This window comes from Aphidius gifuensis, linkage group LG2 (assembly GCF_014905175.1).
Source record: "Aphidius gifuensis isolate YNYX2018 linkage group LG2, ASM1490517v1, whole genome shotgun sequence".
Lineage (NCBI taxonomy): Eukaryota > Metazoa > Arthropoda > Insecta > Hymenoptera > Braconidae > Aphidius > Aphidius gifuensis.
This window is the reverse complement of record NC_057789.1, coordinates 12,892,391-12,908,958: the sequence shown is the minus strand read 5'-3', so window position 1 is coordinate 12,908,958 and position 16,568 is coordinate 12,892,391. Positions and strand designations below refer to the sequence as shown.

Genomic DNA, 16,568 nt, shown 5'->3' with positions numbered 1-16,568 from the left:
AAGTGCAATAGCAGAAAAGATGCGTGGCTAAGGAATTATAGTTGCTCAAAAAATAATTCCTTATACCCACTGCAGCAACTGTAATTCCTTAGCTCCATCTTTCCCTTAGCTACTGCTTGTTCTTGGGATTTTTATTTATTTAATAAATAAATGACATGTATTTATCGAATAAAAAAAAAATTGTGGCATGAAGGTTCCACTAAAAAATCATAGGAGGCGCTGGGAACGCAGTGTAAGATACCTCGATGTATGAAACCAATGATGTAAGATACAGTATCTTACATGGTATCTTACCCATGTAAGATACCAAGGTATCTTACCTACCCAACACTGCTGCACAGTAGGGCACTAACGCCAGAGTCACAAGATATTTACAAGCCTTATGTATCAATGAAAATTGTAAAGACTTAAGTTACACCAATTATATTTTCCTCAACTGATATTTTTTGTATTTGATGTTTCAAAAGCAATGATTTACTTCTTGGAAAAAAAATACATATCGATGAAGTAAAAGAAAAAAAAAAAAGAAAATATACTATTTGTTTATGGCATTTCTAAAGACTTTTCTCAGACTAATTTGAAAAACTTTGGTTTAGAATCGAAAGTTCAAGGTATTACAACTGATAACGCCTCTTCAAATATGACATTTGTTGAAGAACTAGAAAATGAGATGGAAAAAATAGGATACGGATATGGCCAAAAACATAAAGCCATTTTTAAGAAGCCAAAAAAAAAAATAAGGCCGTTTTTTGAGGCCATTTTTAAGAGGCCAAAAAAAATAAGGCCGTTTTTTGAGGCCATTTTTAAGAGGCCAAAAAAAATAAGGCCATTTTTTGAGGCCATTTTTTCTATGTACGAGGTTCAGATCGTCTTTTTTTTAAACTATATTTCACCATGTTGCCATGGTATTTACGGCAAGCTGAAATAACAGACGAACTTCCCGGCTCTGATAATAATCAATTTATGAATTTGTTTTCCGATTGATTATTTTATCCGTTTATTATTATTTAATATTTAATGAATAGCTGTAATTCACTATTATTGCGAAGGAATTTTATTATTTATTGATTTATTATTCATATTAATTTTTTCGTTGGTATTTAAATTTATTAAAAAAAAATTGTATTAATTTTATTTGTCAAATAAAAAAATGAAATAACAAGGGACAGCAGCAGCTGAGAAAATAATGTGGTTAAAAAAATTATGTTTTTTGCAACATTAATTCCTTAAAACATAATTCTTGGGCAACATTAATTCCTTATAGCTACATCTTTTCCTGAGCTACTACTTTTCCCTGGACATTTTTATTTTTTAAAAATAAAATTACATGTATATTATATACATACAATGTCCACAAAAAAATGTCCAAGGAAAAGCAGTAGCTAAGGAAAAGATGTAGCTAAGGAAAAGATGGAGCTAAGGAATTACAGTTGCCAAAAAATTATTTTTCAAGCAACATTATTTCCTGAAAAAATAATTCTTCGGCAACATTAATTCCTTAGCTACATTTTTTTCTTAGCTACTACTTTTTCTTAGTATTTTAATCACTTATTTGACAGATAAAATACATACAATTTATTTTAATAAATTGAAATACCAAGAAATAGAATCAATCGAAATAAATAAATAAATCAACAATTAAATCCTATTGCAGTAATAAAGAATAACTATTTATCAAATATTCAATAATATTAAATGCATAAATTAGTCCAGATTAGACAAGATTAAATTCAAAAATTAATGATTATATTATCATCATTATATTAAATTAAACTATTTATTTTAATTGATATGAAAGTTCTCATAATGAGAACCCTTTGTCTCTCAATCTCTATTACAGAATTGTATTAGGGCTCCCTCTGGATCGACGTCGAATCGAGCGTTTTTCGCGTAACGTTTCGACGTCGATCCGAGCTCGATTTTCGACGTCCACTGGATGTTGACTGTCGGAAATCGACTTAGATTTCTACCTGGGATGTAATTCAGAGAGTTTTGGGTTGGGTCAACCCATATAGTACGTCCAATATTGAAAATTTCGGCGAGCGGTGAAAGCGGTTAAATTCTACATAGAAAAATAAAGAAATTGGCATAATATGCGATTTTTTACATATTTTTTGACGACGCTACAGTATTGTTACTAAAATATAGAAAATATACCATGTTAATTAAACGGGAAAAAGTAAGTGACTTGAGGCACGGGTTAATATTAAGATAGAGCTTTGAAATTTTGTCAGGATTTTTTTTTATTTATTTGGAACCATTCTAGAGGGTGCACTCATAAAAATTCACCATTGACCTTTTTAAGGGCCACCCTAATAAACATATATAAATATATACAGTTGTATATGTCCATATATGTTTGTATATAACCATATATGATTAAATACAAGATTAATAAACTAAGCTACCAAGTTGTATGGTTGTATATGATTGTATATAGTTGTACATAGTTGTATAGGGTTGTATATAGTTGTATATGGTTGTATATGGTTGTATATAGTTGTATATGGTTGTATATAGTTGTATATGGTTGTATATAGTTGTATACGGTTGTATATAGTTGTATATGGTTGTATATAGTTGTATATGGTTGTATATGGTTGTATATAGTTGTATACGGTTGTATATAGTTGTATATGGTTGTACATGGTTGTATATACAAACAGTTTATACCTCATATATGAGTTCATATAATTGTGTAAACTTATATACAACTGTATATGGTTGTATACAAAGTCACTAAAATAATCAACTTTCCATATACATCTATATACGATTGTATATGTTTGTATATGGTTGTATATGGTTGTATATGGTTGTATATGGTTGTATACAAACCGTTTTTCTCGGGTCTTGAAGTCCTATACAATCTAAAATACGATCTTTACTATCTTTACGTTCACGTAGTACCAAATTTTATCCACATATTATTTATTGTTGTTTGGTATTGTGATTATGATGTTGCTGTCGTATTATGTCAAGCACTTGAATAACCACTATCTTGTGTATTAATTGTTTATTTAACAGATTTATTTTAGATACTTATTATTTGTTTAAAAATATTATTATAGCCACCATTACAAGTCTCATGAAAATTACCAGACATTGGTATAAGATCTAGTCGTATTTTAAATTTTACTGATTTAGGATTACCAGTACATTTATCACATGTTTCTAATAATATTTCAATGTCATTAATTGTTTCTTAAAATCCTATACAATCTAAAATACCATCTTTACTATCTTTACGTTCACGTGGTACCACATTTCATCCACATATTATTTATTGTTGTTTGGTATTGTGATTATGATGTTGCTGTCGTATTATGCCAAGCACTTGAATAACTATTATCTTGTGTATTATTTGTTTATTTAACAGATTAATTTTAAATACTCATTATTTGATCAAAAATAACATAATAAATTATATATTGTATATAATAAAAGTTTTAACCTTAATATTCACCTTTGTCTCTTGAATCTTTCATGAAACTAAAATTTTAAACAAATTTTTTTGTATCGTTGTCAAGGGAATAAATAAATAAAACAAGATGAAAAATAATTTAAAATTACTTACCTTCATACCGTTACTTTCGTTGCATCCATCTTTTGTTTTTTTTTTTTTACTGCCCATTCTAAAGAAGTTTCACTTCAAAAATAGTGACTCCTGCGACGAAGTAAAAAATTTAATAAAATTTATAGATATACATATATATGAATATTTGTGTACTTTGTGTTTGTGTAATGAACTAAAAATATACCAAGTTGAAAAATTAGAATTAAACTATGAAATAACAAAAAAAAGAAAGAATATGTAAAACCAAAATTAACTAGGCAAATAATCATAGAATAATTAAAACAAATCAACTTGGTATTTCACGTTAATATTAAAAAGTCCTCTTATTTTGTTATTCCCTACAGGGTAACGGGTTAGGAAGGAATGTGTATAAATGTAGATTTTTTGAAAAAAAAAAAAAAACCAGTAACTTAGGAAAAATAACGAAGTTCCCCCGCCGGGAATCGAACCCGGGTCTTTTGCTTTCCGGGCAAACGCCTTGACCACTAGACCACAGGGCTTCTTACTTTTTCTAAGTTTCATCAAATTACCTCCGACGTCCTTCTATGCGTCAATTCATTTTTTGAAAGAAAAAAAAAAAAAAAAAAAACCTTACCTTACCTTTGTTGTAAGAATAATCCGAAACAATTGTTGTTGAGAGCCTGTCAATCTGGATGGTCGCCTGTTGTTGTTGATAGTCTCGAATAATCCAAACGTAAAATGAACTCAAAGCACAGAAAACAACACCCCGGAGAAATGTCACAGTCAATAATTTTATAGTATTAGGAACAGTCAATTTATAAACGAAAAAATAATAATTTAAACACAAAGATTATTTAATTTGAATTCACTTTAACATTTTATTTATTAGAATTTAATTTATTAATACAATTTATTTAATTATATTTGATTTCATAAAATTGATTTAAATTTAATTTAGATATTGTCCAAACAAAAGTTGTCGCAAGAGTGAAGCTCCTTAAATTATAAAAATAAAAATTCCCATAAAAATTAATAAAATAGAGAAGGGATGATTTAAAGTGGGAACGTCTTGACCAATTATATTTTACCTGTCCCACGATAGTCAGCGTTTAATATTTTACTTACACTGCAAAAACTGCGCCTTTGGATTATAGGCACTGTTCCATTGGATTCATGGAGCACATTTTATTGAGCGCTGCTCAATGATATTCAAGGAGCACCGATATCGGTCCAGTTGCTCTGTTAATTCAAAGGTACTGTTCAACTGTATTCGTTGAGCAGCCTGAGCCGTCACTCGAATTAAGAAAGAGACACGCATACACATAACATAACCTCTCTATGTCAGTAACTATTAAACAGTTAACATATATATGAATGCATATATGTTAAATATTCGATAAATCTAATAACTAAAGATATATAGAATATTTATAATAATTTATAAATGAATATTTATGATGTAAATATCATGACATGACAGATATAAAAGTACAAATAGAGAGAGAGAAAAAATATAATGTAGTTGTGTTTGCGCATGCCTCCGAAACGCCGAAATCTGCTCAACAAATATATAGGTACAGGACCAAGAAATCAAAGGAACAACTTTAGCGGAGCAGTGCTCCATGAATCCAATGGAACAGTGCCTATAATCCAAAGGCGCAGTTTTTGCAGTGTAGAGAATTATTTGTAACGTCAACGGATGTAAAATATCGAGTAGCTAAGGTGACTTTGAACTACGGCTTGAAAAAATAAAAAATAATATAAAAAAAAGGTATAAAAAATATTAAAAAATGTAAATGTTGCTAAAAATGAAAAATAATTATGAGAAATAAAAAAGAAAAATTTTATGTGTCACTCGATATTCTACATGTCTCTTGAATTTACCAAAAATTAATTAATAAATAATATTTGGTAAATTCAAGGGATATAGTACAATATCGAGTAGTACATAAATTTTTTCTTTTTATTTTTTTAATAATAATATTGCCTCATGGACATTTTTTAAATATTATTTACCTTTTCAATATAATTTTTCATTTTAAATTTTATTTTCTCATACCGCAGTTGCATTTTTAAATGAGCAACTCGATATTTAACATCCGTTGAATTTATTAATTATTTAGAATAATATCTCAGCAACAAATAAATGCTGGATATCATGAGAACCATCAATTTTGATTGGTCAAAGATGTTACCACCTAAGATCATCCCTACTTTTAATTTAAATTTTTATGGGAATTTTTATTTAATAATTTTAAGGAGCTTCACTCTTGCGACAACTTTCGTTCTATTCAAATCATTAAAAATTAAATTAAAATTTAAAATTAAATCAAAATTTAAAAGCGAAATCAAAATTTAATCAAACACATCTAATAAAAATTAAATAAATAAATTGAACTTTTACGTTTTGAATAAATAACATTTTTCGAGTGAATTTAAAATTAATTAATATTTGTGATAAATTATTATTTTCTGTGTTATTTCACCTTCCCTAATCCTATATAAAACATACCCGGGAAAAAAGTAGACGATCGTCAATCACCGTCAATTATTGAAGATGTCATATTTGTCCACATCTTTGTCGATCGCTGTCGAACGCTGTCGATCAATGTCGATTGCTATTGATACACAAAAATCTTTAAAAAAATATACACATTATAACAATTATTAACTTATGCCGGACAATTTATCATAACCACAACATACTCAGGAATATTTTTTTTTTTTTTTTTTTTTTTATTCAAGTTACAAAGATATTTTAAGGTACAAACATAATTTTTTTTATTAGAATCATATATTCATATAACAAACCAGTTGTCTTTTTTTTTTTAATTGAACTAAAGTTTATAAGCAACTTTGAATATAAAAACTCTTGAAATGGTATGAAAATCACATACTGTTTGCACTGGCATAAATCTTACTGTTAATAATTTAACTAGACTGTTTCAAATACTGTTTTTCATTGGTCGAAGCGTTCCAGCTCACGTTTTTGTTCCCTTTTAATTTTACCAAGCTCATCACTCATTGCAAAATTGAGGTCTGGAATAAATGGGACAGACCAACGTTTTTTTTTAGCAAAAGCAATTGCGTAAATGCCGATAGTCGGATTGTGCACTGATCTCATACAAAAACGACACAAAACCGACACACGACTATAAGAATTTCTAAGTCACAAAAATAAATAGTAAGAAGCATTTAAAAAATAAAATATTATGTCTAAAAATTTCTAAATAATATTTTTATAATTTAAGACACATTAGAATTTTTTTTAAATAATTTTTTTATTGAAAAAACTCAATTCTGTTTATGTATTAAAAGTGAGGTTAGCTGTCAGAATCATCTGTACACGACTGTGAGATTTTACAATTCTCACACAATTCCGACACACGACTGTGAGAATTGTAAATCCGACACAATTCCGACACAAATCCGACAGACGTACGACAGTATATTTTTATTTTGTATTTAATATAAAAAAAGAGCATTTTATTAATAAAAATTTTTGTTCAATATTAAAGTTATAATATTTTAATAATTTTAGGCATATTAGATTTTTTTTTTAAATTAATTTTGACAAAATAAATAATTGGAATCGTCTGTGAGAATTTGCAATTCTCACACAATTCCGACACAATTCTGACACACGACTGTGAGAATTGTAAATCCGACACTTTTTTGTTCAATATTAAAGTTATAATATTATGATAATTTTCTAATAAAATAATTTTAAAAAAATCTAATATGCCTATAATTATTAAAAGATTATAATTTTATTATTAAACAAAAATTTTTGCAAATCGCAAATTCTCACAGACGATTCCAATTATTTTTTTTATCAAAATTTATTCAGAATAAAAAAATCTAATATGCCTAAAATTATTAAAATATTATAACTTTAATATTGAACAAAATTTTTTACTAATAAAATGCTCTTTTTTTATATTAAATACAAAATAAAAATATACTGTCATACGTCTGTCGGATTTGTGTCGGAATTGTGTCGGATTTACAATTCTCACAGTCGTGTGTCGGAATTGTGTCGGAATTGTGTGAGAATTGTAAAATCTCACAGTCGTGTACAGATGATTCTGACGGTAGTAGCTAAGGAAAAGATGTAGCTAAGGAAAAGATGTAGCTAAGGAAAAGATGTAGCTAAGTAAAAAATTTAGCTAAGTAAAAATTCTAGCTAAGTAAAAAATCTAGCTAAGTAAAAAATCTAGCCTTGTACATATGTATATAGCATGCTCTATGCGCATATAGCATGCGCCAGTTGCCGAGTAGCCTCGAATTATTATCGATGTATCGAAGTTTTGGTAAAGATACTGAACGTACGCGCATGCTATATAATGTAAATTTTAATCTGACCGTCACTTATCTCGCATGCAGGATATTTACCAGCATGCTATATTATAGAGCATGCGGAATAGTGCCAATAGACACTTCGTTGCTATATCTATAATATAGCATGCTGGTAAATATTCCGCATGCGAGATAAGTGACGGTCAGATTAAAATTTACATTATATAGCATGCGCGTACGTTCAGTATCTTTACCAAAACTTCGATACATCGATAATAATTCGAGGCTACTCGGCAACTGGCGCATGCTATATGTATAGAGCAGGCTATATTATCGAGCATGCTATACATGCTATATGTCATGGAGTAAACTTCCATGCTATATGTGTATACCATCTATAACCACATGTTACATAATTTTTATCCTCATCTTGGTTTTGAATGGCTAAGTAAAAAATCTAGCTAAGAAAAAATTCTAGCTAAGTAAAAAATTTAGCTAGGTAAAAAATTTAGATAAGTAAAAATTCTAGCTAAGTAAAAAAACTAGCTAAGTAAATTAATGTATCGATTGTTTGTCTACAAATTACAGCTAAGTGAAAAATCTAGCTAAGTAAAAAATCTAGCTAAGTAAAAATTCTAGCTAAGTAAAAAATCTAGCTAAGTAAAAAATCTAGCCTTGTACATATGTATATAGCATGCTCTATGCGCATATAGCATGCGCCAGTTGCCGAGTAGCCTCGAATTATTATCGATGTATCGAAGTTTTGGTAAAGATACTGAACGTACGCGCATGCTATATAATCATGGAGGTGAATAAGGAGTGTAAACTCTGCTTTTTTACTGTGTTAAAGCATAGGCTGTCACTGAAGCCTAAATTTAGGAGTAAGTCAGTTCGAAAAACTACCAGCTGCAGCGCTGACATCAGCCCTTGACCAAAAAAAAGACAGAACAAAATATTCTTATTCACTCTAGCCTGTACGACTATGTTTAAAGATAAAAGATTACACGTGATACTGCGTGATACTGTCGTTTGAGTCCGATCCCAGCGCCCTCATTTACTCCGAAATGTCGGCTTCAGTAAAAAAGCAAAGCTTAAGGTGAATTTTCACTCAAATTATTTGTCGGCAACAATTTTTTATTTGTCAGCGACAAATAAAATATTTGCAGCCTGCAATCAAATAATTGTCACCAACAAATATTTTATTTGTAGTCTGCAAATATTTATTTGTCAGCAACAAATATGACGTCAACATAAACATAAACATAACCAAACGTCAGAATAGTGTGTAATTGTGATCACAACAATGAATAAAAATGTAAGTAGCTATACATATATATTTATAATAGAATATTAATATTAATGTTAGTCCTGTTTTATAATTTTTCAATCTTCAATAACTTTAATTATAGATCTGTGGTCTCTGTGAAGAGATTCCTCACTTGGAAATAAAAAATAATCAGCACTTTTATAGTCACAAATGTTTCAATGGTTATGCCAAGCTTCACTTTGAAAATGGAAAAATATACCCTGTTAAAGGTCAGTAATCATTTTATTTCTGAATCTTGTCATCATCATAATTCAAGAAATGTATATTTCCCATTGAACTTTTCCTCAGCTGATGGAGTCGTTGTCAAGAGGTTTACTGCCAGTCAGTTGTTGTCGTTGAATCCTAAACCTGTCAGTATAATCGCAAAACAACAGATTACAGAAACAGGTAAATTCGATTACTATAAGAATTGGATAATAAATACACATATCTTAATCTCAAATCTTACAATGAAATAAATTTCAGATAACGATAATCGTATTGAAGACTGCTTCAGTAAGGACTGTGAGAAAAATGAAAATTCAAATCCAAACATTAAAAAAAAAGGTATTCCGGGAAGAAAGAGTGATACATGGTATGTTGAAATGGAAGAAAATTTGATTGATAAAGTCCATAAGTATCCATCACTGTGGAACTTTTCATTGAGTATAACAGAACGATCACCTAATCGAAAACTGGCAATATGGACAGAAATATCTGATGCTATGAAGAGTTACATAATTAATAATACATTATATTCACATTATTATTTTATTACTGTTCAAAAATTTTAGTTTTATTTTCTTCAAACGTTTACAGTTGAATATCCAGATAAAACAAAAATATTAGATATTGGTTTGTCCAAAAAAGTGGGAAAATTTACGTACATCTCACAATAGAAAAATGGCTCTTGATTCAAAGAAAAAGCAAACAGGATCTGCAGGAGGAACTCCAGATAAAAAATGGGTTCACGAGGACCGTATGAAATTTTTATCAGATATTGACACTAATGAAGAGTAAAATTTTTTATTTTCTTGAATTTTTTGATTATTGTTTTGTTTGTATCGTAGATTAATCAAACAACTTGTTTTTTGTGTTAATTTCAGAACTGATTCTAATATTGCTGAACAGGATATTAATGTTAAAAATAAATATAAAAAAAGGAAAAATCATCAAGAGCAAAAAGTCGAAGCATTACAGCATACACTTGAGCAACTGATAAGCAAATGTGCTCCACCACCACCACCACCACCACCACCACCACCTCAAATATCACAGCAACAACATCTTCAACAGCCTGAACTAAAAAATCCACACGTCTTAGGATTTTTACATTTTATGGGGACGATTATCGATGATTTACCACCAGACTTATTGCAAGAAGCAATGCTTAAAATTCATGTTCTTCTCGACGAATATCGCAGAAAAGCTGTTGATCAGCTATAATATACTAAAAAATAATTGATAAAGATTAGTCGTTAATTTATTTTTTTACTTTAAAATAATTCAAAAGATGATATACTTAAGTTACTTAAAGCAAGTTCTTTTTATCTAGTTTTTATAAAGTCAGTGTTTATAAATGTGATTTAATAACAAATAGTAAATTATATCTATGAATCTAACTAAAATTTTATTTAATAAAAAATTTTTTTTTCTTTTCTTGTCAAGTAACACTTTACAAATATATATGACGGAATTGCCACTGGACAGCACCTTCTTCTTGAAAAAACTCTGCAAATTGATCTCGTAGTCGCTCTGCGCTAGAACAAAGAGGTATCTCACTAAGTGGGTTCATATTTAACGATGAATCTTCACTACCAACATAATGTTGGATAGCTCCTTCATTTGTTGAAACTTGATTGATTGTTGAATCACAGTTTGAGTTATTGTCTTTGTTGATCATCAAAAAATTATGGAGACAAACTGTTGCTTTTATTATCGCCTTTATTGTTGCTCTTTTGCCGAGGATAGGGCGACGTAAAATCCTCCATCGAGAACATAAAATACCAAAAGTATTTTCGATTACTCTTCGTGCACGACCCAAACGATAATTAAATATGAGCTGTTTCTCCTCCATGTTGCTTTGTTGTGTGTAAGGTCGTAGTAAATAGTCAGATAATGGAAAGGCTTTATCACCTACTAAGATGTATGGCAGTATTGTTTCAGTTTTTTCTATTTTCGAAGGAGGTGGAACTTTTAAACTTTCTTCTTCGAAATAACGTCCAATTTTCGACCGAAAAAAAACACCACCATCACTTTGCCGCCCATTAGCTCCAATATCTACAAGTGTGAAACAATATCGATGATCACAGACGCCTAGTAACACGAGACTGTGAAAGCCTTTGTAATTGAAATACCTAGACCCAGCATTTGGAGGAGCCTACAATTAGAATCAAAATTTTAAAATTAAGTCATGTGACATTTATTATGATAACTTGCCTGTATTTGAACATGTTTTCCATCTATCGCACCAATGCAGTGATGAAAATTCCATCTATCCTCGAAACCTTTGGCAATTCTCAACCAATCATTTATTGTTGGTGTTGGAAGAACGATTGGCTGCAATTTTAACCATAATGCTGTACATGTTTCAAAGATAATGGTAGATACCGTTGAAAAACCCATAGAATGCTCAAAAGCTAACGATTTTTGGCTATCACCAGACGCCAAATATCTGGAAATAATATTGTATACAATAGTAGATCGTTTATAAACGTTGATAAAAAGATGAAAATTTATTAGTTTTGAAATACTTGATAGTAAGTGCAAGGCGCTCGTCTACTGAAATTGGCGTCCGAGATCTCGTCACTCTGGTACGTATTATCAAAGGTGCAACCAGCTGAACCAAATATTCAAATTGTGTCGGTTTCATTCGGAAATAGTCAAGAAATAAACGTGCATCCCTTAACAAAATTGGGAACATCACAACGAAAAAACCTTTCCTCCGTTGTTTCACAAACTCAGATTCCCAGTATTTTTTTTTTTTGTATTGTCTTGGATAAGGCGTTTTTATCAGTTCCAAAGCAAATTCAACTATTTTAGAAACTTGATTAATATTTGTATAATCCAGATGGTCGAATGTTTTCAAATAATTGATACACTGATTAAACAGAAGGTCTTGTAGGTTTTCCATATTTTTACAATTTATTTCATGTATTTACAATTGAATATTATATATTTTTAAAAAACTATCGTTGAACACAAGTTTATATACAATTATGTGACTGTTTTTTATACTTTCCTTTTTTGGTTATGTTTATGTTTATGTTGACGTCATATTTGTTGCTGACAAATAAATATTTGCAGTCTACAAATAAAATATTTGTTGGTGACAATTATTTGATTGCAGGCTGCAAATAATTTATTTGTCGCTGACAAATAAAAAATTGTTGCCGACAAATAATTTGAGTGAAAATTCACCTTTACACTCCTTATTCACCTCCATGTATATAATGTAAATTTTAATCTGACCGTCACTTATCTCGCATGCAGGATATTTACCAGCATGCTATATTATAGAGCATGCGGAATAGTGCCAATAGACACTTCGGATTCGGACAGCTAACCTCACTTTTAATACATAAACAGAATTGAGTTTTTTCAATAAAAAAATTATTTAAAAAAAATTCTAATGTGTCTTAAATTATAAGAATATTATTTAGAAATTTTTAGACATAATATTTTATTTTTTAAATGCTTCTTATTATTTATTTTTGTGACTTAGAAATTCTTATAGTCGTGTGTCGGTTTTGTGTCGTTTTTGTATGAGATCAGTGCACAAACCGACTGTCGGATTGGTGTCGGATCGGTGTCGCCATTTTCGCTAGGGTAAACGTATACTCTAGAAAATAAAAACATATATTAGTTCGCTCATTGAATATTTTAAAAAATCACAGCTTCATGTTGTATACATAACGGATCTTTACTTATTATAACGTCTTTAGCAGTATCGTTTATAGCTTGCACTGGCTGGTTTTGTCTATCCTTTCCTTGATTGTTTACTCTCCGACCGGTAAGAGTGCAGTTCAGCACTCGTTCGGGATTAAAAATGCCTCGCATCAGATAACGGGCTACAGAATTAGGTGTATTGCACTGAGCACGTATCTTCCTTAGTGTATCTTTCATGCAGAAAATACCGTCTCCCAATAGCATCATCTAAATACCGGTTTAGTACAAAAAGAAATTTTAAAGAGAATTTCCAGAATGCGATAATAATATCACTGAATAGTTTTAAAATAACTTTGATTTTTTAAAACTCACCTCAGCATTTTAAATTTTGATTTAATTTTAAATTTTAATTTAATTTTTGAAGTGAAACTTCTTTAGAATGGGCAGTAAAAAAAAAAAACAAAAGATGGATGCAACGAAAGTAACGGTATGAAGGTAAGTAATTTTAAATTATTTTTTATTTTGTTTTATTTATTTATTCCCTTGACAACGATACGAAAAAATTTGTTTAAAATTTGTTTCAAAATTTCAGTTCCATGAAAGATTCAAGAGACAAAGGTGAATATCAAGGTTAAAACTTTTATTATATACAATATATAATTTATTATGTTATTTTTGATCAAATAATGAGTATTTAAAATTAATCTGTTAAATAAACAAATAATACACAAGATAATAGTTATTCAAGTGCTTGACATAATACGACAGCAACATCATAATCACAATACCAAACAACAATAAATAATATGTGGATGAAATGTGGTACCACGTGAACGTAAAGATAGTAAAGATAGTATTTTAGATTGTATAGGATTTCAAGAAACAATTAATGACATTGAAATATTAGCAGAAAAATGTGACAAATGTACTGGTAATCCTAAATCAGTAAAAATTAAAATACGACGAGGTGCTATACCAATGTCTGATAATTTTGATGAGACTTCCCGAGGAACGAAATTTATATATAACTTTATATAATTATATAAAATTTTATAAAGTTGTATAAAGTTATATATGGTTTTATATTGCCACTTTATTTATAAAGCTATATATAACAGGTTGTATAAAACTTTATATAACTATATAAAACTTCATACAATTGTATAAAGTTTTATATAAAGATCAATAACTATTACTTTTATAAAATTCTATACAAGTGTATAAAGGTATATAAAATTGTATAAATGTATATGTAACTGTATTTTAAAATGGTCAAAAGCAAAATTTAGACATAAAAAACTGTCCACGCTCAGGACTTGAACCCCATACCTGTCGGTTACAAACCCGACGCAGTACCCGATGCGCCACGATAACGCATGTGAATACAAAAATTTATTTGCTTTACATCAACAAGCAAAAGTCACGCCTGCGCAGTCGACTAAAAAGTGGGGGCAGTTGACATTTCTGAGTCCGTCATCAATTTGCTATGCCCCATTGTAATTTTAAATATGTTATTAAGTTATTAAAATTACTATGCGACATTGTAAATTTTCAGAGGATCATTTTAATTTTGTCCACAACAGCAGAGTAAATTTTATAAATATAAAAAGCAAAAAAAATATTTTTGCTATGCTGCAAATGTAATTTTTAGGCTGGATTATTTTAAATTTTGTTTCTGTAAAAATTTCTTTATGCGTTGTAATTTTTTCATCGGGAAATAGCAAAAAAAAACGTAAGAAAATTGCTATGGTACATTTTAATTTTTCAAGACTACAATTGTTTTTTTTCGTTAAAATGATAGTAAATTTTTTAATAGTCAAAAGATAGTTCTTCGGTAATGTGGCAGCATAGTAAAATTTGATGAAATTTTTTTTCCGTGTAAACTCTATTTACCTTATTATACCTTCTTTGCTTACATACTTATTATACTTATTGACCTTTTTTTCGATAGTAACCTATCATTTTTCGTTCATGATGCTGTTGGAATCCGAATAGAACACATTATTCCAATTAAAGAAGCCAGCGAATATATGAACTCGCTCTATATTATTATTTGTAACTTTGGTTCACTAATTTATAAATATTATGTTCTATAAAGGTTAATATAATTATATAAAAACTGTACATGTATAAAACTTATTTATACTGCTATATATAGTTATATATATTCCTTATAGTAGAGTGTTAGTATATAGTCATACAATTGTATATCTTCATACAATTGTATATAACTATATATAACTTTATATACCTTTATAAGGATCGTTCCTTGGGTAAAAATATCTTCGTATATTCATATACAAGTTTATATACTTTTATAAAACTATATGAAACTTTATACAGCTACATATAGAAATATATAGCTTTATATAATTATATATACTTATACACAAATCGTTCACAACTTTGTACACATTTATATATAACTTTATAAAATTATATATAGCTGTATATAACCTTATAAAGTTGTATATAATTATATATAGAGAGTTTAAAAATTCTTCAAATTTTTATATAATTATATAAAATTATATAAAATTTTATAAAATTTTATAAAGTTATATGTGAATATATAAAGGTATATAAAGATATATATAAATTTCGTTCCTCGGGTTGTAATAGTGGTTATAATAATATTTTTAAACAAATAATGAGTATCTAAAATAAATCTGTTAAATAAACAATTAATACACAAGATAGTGGTTATTTAAGTGCTTGACATAATACGACAGCAACATCATAATCACAATACCAAACAACAATAAATAATATGTGGATAAAATTTGGTACTACATGAACGTAAAGATAGTAAAGATCGTATTTTAGATTGTATAGGATTTCAAGAGACAATTAATGACACTGAAATATTATCAAAAACATCTGATAAATATACTGGTAATCCTAAATCAGTAAAATTTAAAATACGATTAGATCCTATACAATGTCTGGTAATTTTCATGAGACTTGTACTGGTAGTTTTAATAATATTTTGAATCAAATAATGAGTATTTGAAATGAATCTGTCCGATAATCAAATAATACACAAGATATTGGTTATTCAAGTGCTTGTGCTTGTTATGATCGTGCTTGCCATGATCGAAATAAATGCAAGATCTTGAATGAATTTGTTAAGGACAAAAAAATAGAACAGATGATTAAATTCTGAATCATTCCATGAAACAACAACAACAGGAGTAAATAATAATTTAACAAATGATGTACCGAGTGGAAATCAAAATAACAACACCAATATTGATCATATATAAACAGCAGCAATCATAATAGAACAAATACATGGTGGTGGTAGTGGCGGCGATGATGCACCATCATGTGTTTGTGGTTAATTCGCTCATAAAAAAAATGTTGAAAAAATCGATCAATATTTGACATTAAATTTTTTTAACATCAAATAGTTCGTTTTGTTTTGTTTTTTTTTTTACGGAGGCTAGGAGCCATAGGCTCAGCCGCAGTCTTGAATTCATCGGCGAAAAAAAAAAAACGCTCATAACTTACGAACTAAGTAACCGAGAGACTTCG

At 28.9% G+C, this 16,568-nt stretch overlaps 1 protein-coding gene and 1 long non-coding RNA gene across 2 annotated transcripts; one reads left to right on the top strand and one right to left on the bottom strand.

The window, feature by feature from the left end:
* Positions 1-10,818: 10,818 nt before the first annotated feature.
* LOC122850394 lies at positions 10,819-11,768 on the bottom strand. Its single transcript, XM_044149549.1, has 2 exons — positions 11,583-11,768; positions 10,819-11,523 (listed from the first exon to the last, which is right to left on the bottom strand). The coding sequence occupies exons 1-2, from the start codon at positions 11,766-11,768 to the stop codon at positions 10,819-10,821; spliced, it is 891 nt and encodes a 296-aa protein (XP_044005484.1).
* A 1,711-nt stretch (positions 11,769-13,479) lies between these two features.
* LOC122849162 lies at positions 13,480-13,726 on the top strand. Its single transcript, XR_006373513.1, has 2 exons — positions 13,480-13,526; positions 13,624-13,726. It is a non-coding gene; the product is annotated as an uncharacterized LOC122849162 (long non-coding RNA).
* Positions 13,727-16,568: the final 2,842 nt, after the last annotated feature.